This window comes from Arachis hypogaea, chromosome 19 (genome assembly GCF_003086295.3).
Source record: "Arachis hypogaea cultivar Tifrunner chromosome 19, arahy.Tifrunner.gnm2.J5K5, whole genome shotgun sequence".
NCBI lineage: Eukaryota > Viridiplantae > Streptophyta > Magnoliopsida > Fabales > Fabaceae > Arachis > Arachis hypogaea.
The window spans coordinates 126,128,912-126,134,828 of record NC_092054.1 but is presented as its reverse complement, the minus strand read 5'-3'; the positions used below and the strand labels follow the sequence as shown (position 1 = coordinate 126,134,828).

Here is a 5,917-nt window from a genome sequence, read left to right as displayed (position 1 = left end):
TTAATATAAAAAGGTAATCGAATTTTAACTAACTAAATAAATTTAAGAAGGATAACTACATGATGGGCTTGTGTTATACATTACTTACTATGATTAAACTTACAAACGGGATAAAATCTCACCTGAAACCGTAATCCCGTCTCAATTATCTCTGGCCAATGTTGTATAATGTTAGTTTCATATAAATGATAATAGAGACTCTTCGCATCATGTACTATTTTGTTGAGGACGCTTCATTTTGAGAAGATGGGAGACGCCAGCTATAACATGTAAACGACTGTGTGGAACACCTGTTTTCGCTAGAGCTCTTCCTTGCTTGTCAAGAAGCACAAAGCAAGGAACATACGTAACATCATAATTAAGCAGCTGCAATAGCAAGATTTAAATATAAGTCTACAAGGAACCCATAATGAACAGAATGTTTTCTCCTCATGAAATTAATCACACAAATAATGGCATTAAGAAATTTGTTAACTATCATTATCTTTGCAAATATAAGAAACCACTAACGAAAACAAGGATGAACCCAAAACAAAATTAGTAATTCGTGAAAATAAATTTAAAGGTCGGCCTTTAAGAAGCTATTCCTTTACATTGCACTTTGATTTTCTAACTTCTAAAGTTGTGCAATGGCAGTAGACCTGCACTAAATGCTCAATTGGGTGCCATCCACTATATCAGTATAATAATCACATTTTTCCCATGGTATAACCAGCATGTAGAGTGCATCTAAAACATCTTGCCCCTTGGGTAATTTTGGCATACAACAACAACAACAACAAAGCCTTATCCCACTAAGTGGGGTTGGCTACATGAATCAAACGACGCCATTGTGCTCTGTCATGTATCATGTCTACAGAGAGACCGTTTACATGTAGATCTCGTTTGACCACCTCATGGATGGTCTTCTTAGGTCTTCCTCTGCCTTTCGCCCTTTGTCCATCTTCCATCTCATCCACCCTCCTGACTGGATGTTTTATCGGTCTTCTTCTCACATGTCCAAACCACCTGAGATGCGATTCAACCATCTTTTCCACAATGGGTGCTACTCCAACTCTCTACCTTATATCTTCATTCCTTATTTTATCCAATCGCGTATGACCACTCATCCATCTCAACATCTTCATCTCTGCCACACTCAGCTTATGTTCATGCTCTCCTTTAGCCGCCCAACACTCCGTACCATACAGCATAGACAGTCTTATAGCGGTGCGATAGAATTCCTCTGTCACACCACCTTGAGTCTTCACACTAGTTGTGGTCACATCATACATGTCTTTAATTGCCCGAATATATGCGATCCTTACTCTCCTCTTTTCTAAAACCTTCCATAAGACCTCCCTTGGTACCCTATCATACGCTTTTTCCAAATCAATAAACACTATATGTAGATCCCTTTTATTACTACGATACCTCTCCATCATCCTTCTTAATAGGTATATCGCTTCAGTAGTAGATCTGCCTGGCATAAATCCAAATTGGTTCTCTATTACTTGTGTATCTTTTCTCAACCTCCGTTCTATCACCCTTTCCTATAACTTCATAGTATGACTCATAAGCTTAATTCCTCTATAGTTTCTGCAACTAAGTATATCCCCTTTATTCTTGTAGATAGGTACCAAGGTGCTTTTTCTCCACTCATCAGGCATCTTCTTTGACCTTAAAATCTCATTAAAAAGCATGGTTAACCAGTTGATGCCTTTTTCTCCAAGACTCTTCCAAACCTCAATCGGGATATTATCAGATCCTACTGTCTTGCCATTTTTCATCTGCTTTAGAGCCTCTTTTACCTCGAAGTCTCGAATCCTTCGATAGTAGTCAAAGTTTTGATCTTCTTCCCTTGTACATAATCGACCAAGGCTCAGAAGAGTCTTCTGTCCCTCATTAAATAACTCGTAGAAGTAGCTCTTCCACCTTTCATTAATTTTCTCCTCTTGAGCCAATACATCTCCATCCTTATCCTTTATGCACTTAACTTGATCCAAATCTCTCGTTCTTCTTTCCTGGCTCTTTGCGATTCTATATATACCTTTTTCTCCTTCTTTCGTGCCCAAAGACTAGTAGAGACCCTTATATGCTCTTGTTCTTGCTTCACTTACAGCCACTTTTGTCTCTTTCTTAGCCGCTTTATATTTTTCCCAATTATCTGCATTGCGGCATAAAGACCACTCTTTAAAGCATTCCCTTTTTATCTTTATCTTTTCTTGTATACTCGCATTCCACCACCAGGACTCCTTGTCTCTTGGTCCTATTCCTTTAGATTCACCAAAACTTTCTTTTGCTGTTCTTCTAATAACTTCTGCCATCTCCCTCCACATCTCTTCCGCGCTTCCATTCCCATCCCACTTTGCCTCTTCTCCTATCCGTCTTAGGAAGCTTCTTTGTTCCTCACCTTTCATCCGCCACCACATTGTCCTTGGGTTCTTCGTATGATGTTTTTTCCTCAGCTTTTGCTCAACGCGAAAATTCATGACGAGCACCCTATGTTGTGTTGTCAAACTCTCTCCCGGGATAATTTTACAGTTAATGCAAAATTTCCGGTCGACTCTCCTCAACAAGAAGAAGTCGATTTGAGAGCTTGTCATGCCACTCTTATAGGTTATAAGATGTTCGTCTCTCTTTTTAAAATATGTATTTGCGATGAGAAGATCAAAGATCAAGGAAAAATCCAAAATAGTTTCACCATCGGCATTGATCACCCCGAAACCATGGCCTCCGTGGATACTCCCATATCCAGTCACTTCTCTCCCAACATGGTCATTTAAATCTCCTCCTAAGAAAATTTTATCTCCCAAAGGTATGCCTTGAACCAAACTCTCTAGATCCTCCCAAAACCTTATCTTGTGTTGTTCGTCCGAACCCACTTGCGGTGCATAGGCGCTAATCACATGGAAAACACCTCCCTCCACCACAAGTTTGATAGAGATGATTCGATCTCCCACCTTCTTGACATCCACTACGTCCTTCTTCCACTGCTTATCCACAATTATTCCAACCTCATTCCTATTCTTCACCTTTCCTGTATACCAAAGTTTGAAACCAGAAGTATCCAACTCCCTAGCCTTTGCACCAACCCATTTCGTTTCTTGTAGGCACATAATGTTAATCTTCCTCCTTGTCATAGTGTCCACCACCTCCATGGACTTTCCTGTTAGAGTGCCTATGTTCCATGTCCCAAATCTCAACCTTCTCTCGCTTCGACCTTTACCTTTTACTTTATGAACTAGCTTATTTACCCTCGTCCGTTCACGAAAACGCGAGAACCCTTGCTCATTTAACACTACATCCGGGCACCGATGCAACGGCTCTTGCTTTGACACCATACTCGAGCCGTACAGCGCGTTGCTTCCGGATAACGACCTAGCTTTAGTGCAATAATGTCTTTGATTCATGTCATGAGGGTTCGGCTATATTTTTATGTTGGTTGCCGAAGACCTAACACAACCCTCCTCCTTTATCCGGGTTTAGGACCGGCTATGTACCGCAAGTGTAACATAGACGGAGTTCCCTTGGGTAATTTTGGCATACAATGGAAAATACTCTACCAACCATTGAGCTAAAGATTACCTACTAGGATGATGCAAAACAAATAAAAATAAATTATTGATAATTTGTTGGGTGTTTGTTTGTGCTTATTATAGATGATAATATTTTCATGCTACCACAATACACCATGGCCTGCATGGTTATGGTCCATGCCAAATATCCCAATTTATCAGTAACTAATTTTCTGAATATCCTAGTCACACCCTTGCATATACTGTGCAATTTAACCTCGACCCTCCCCCTCTTCTTTTCTCAGTGAAATCTTCCCACCTTGCACTGTCCCTGCCAGCACAGCTTAGCAGGAGTATAGCTACAAAGCCAGTTCCCTCTTTTGCTCCTCACTCATCTTTTCCTCTTCATGCAGTACACCAGGATATCTGACACTATAACATCATATACTCTCGTCATAAAGAATTCCCAAGGGATAAGTAAGATTGGAAAATTTTGCTGCCATTTGTGCAAGAGATAAGAAACCTACACAAAGATCAAGTTGGATCCCTCGTGGGGATTTCCAAAGGCTAAATCAACCCGAAGTATATACCCAGAGGTTGTCTAGACAACAAAGTTAAAGGTGGACATATGGACCTACTTAGAACAAGAAACTACAGATTTTCAAGTTCATTCTGATTTATTCCTTTAAAACAATGGCCATGAAAATAACTTCAATCAGCCAGGCTATAGAGTAATCATCAATCAGCTAGTTGAGAAGTCTCCAAACTGCTGGAACTTTCCAATGCTGAATCAAGGTAAAATCAATCAAACATCACAAAGGACTTTCACCTTCAAATTGGTTACTTGACCTAAGAAATGATCCAGAGCCAATGAGCAACACATTATGAATTCACTCACCTCTTTACCTACCTTAAATAATATCATTCATTCCAACACTCCTCTTTCCAAAGTTATTAAATATATCACAACAAACTGAACCTTTTAAAATCATCCAAAACCAGTTGAAGAATACAACAACAACAAAACTTACCCCTCTAGTAGGAGTCTGCTACATGGATCATACAGAACCAGGTGAAGAATAAATAAAGAAATAAACTCAGTACGTTTAACTTGCTTCAGATGAATCAACCTAGTTTCATCTATTACCATAAGCAATAAACTAAAAATCCAAGCATTGATTAACTTAGTTATGCAACAGCATCACGCTCCTATCCTATTTCATCATCAATAATCAACTAGAAAATTGCGCAGAAAAAAGAAATTACCTCCGGCAGCCATTTTTCATTCTCAGCATCTGCCATAACAACGTTGAGCCATTGAGAGTTCCTGGACTCAACTTCGGAGACGAATTTGAGCATTGAGCTGCAGAGCCTGCACCTTGGAGAATAGAACTCGAGCACCGTCGCCTCCTTCCCGCTGGCCAGAGCCGCCGCGAACGCCCTATGCTCCGCCTCCGCCTGATCCAACGCCATTTCACCGGTGGCCATTTTCACCTTCGTTTGTTGTGACGACGTGACAGTGGCGGCGAAATTGAGAGCGAGGGAACCGAGGTTTCGGAGAGAGGTGAAGAGCCATGGACCGTCGAAGTTGCAGGTGTTGGTGTTTGAAGCTTGGTGCCATGGCCATTTTACGCAGAACAGAGGTTTCTGGCTTGAGTTGGGAACCACACCCATTTTCTTTCTTTCCCAGAGACCCTGACCTGCCATGAGTGTGAGTGAATCAAGACTTAAGAGTAGATTGGAGAGGGCTTCTTTGAAGATTAGGGTGTTTTTTTTTTTTTTTTTTTTTGCACAAAATTTTAATTTCGAATCAGTTTTGGTTTCTAATAAAACCGCTTGGATCAAACCGGTTTTCAATGGTTTTTATCAAGGTTGCGAGAACCGGACCGATCAATAAATCGGTGAGGTGTAGTTCACTGGTTTAATGGTTCGACCGGTGTTCAACCGAAGTTCAACCGGTTTAATTAAATATTAAATAAAATTATTAAAAATTTAATATATAATTTTAAATATTTAAATTCAATAATTTCTAACCTAATAAAATTTAAAATTTCACAATTTTACATAATAAATTGGCTATAATTTATCAATAAAAATTCATATATAACTTTAAACATCAAAGTTTATAACTAAAATATCAAAATTTATAACTAAATAGATCAAAACACATCTAAATTTACATAATGTTCTACCATCAAATCAAACAACATTGACAAACAAGTTTTCAACTATACAAAGACACTGATCATAAAAAATCATAATCATAATTAAGTGCTTCAAGAAAATAGCAACTCAGAAAACAAAAAAAAAAATCAGATAAAAAAGCAACTCAGAATCACAATAATAACCACTAATAATCGAAACTATCCAAAACTCATAATCACAGTAGCAACTCAAATAAAAGCAACTTAGGATTTGTA

At 38.9% G+C, this 5,917-nt stretch overlaps 1 protein-coding gene across 1 annotated transcript; it reads right to left on the bottom strand.

Annotated features, from left to right (window-relative positions):
- Positions 1-5,325, bottom strand: LOC112778474 (uncharacterized). Its single transcript, XM_025822787.3, has 2 exons — positions 4,764-5,325; positions 1-366 (listed from the first exon to the last, which is right to left on the bottom strand). Exons 1-2 carry the CDS (start codon positions 5,202-5,204, stop codon positions 208-210), a joined length of 600 nt encoding a protein of 199 aa, XP_025678572.1. The 5' UTR covers positions 5,205-5,325; the 3' UTR covers positions 1-207.
- Between the last annotated feature and the right edge of the window lie 592 nt (positions 5,326-5,917).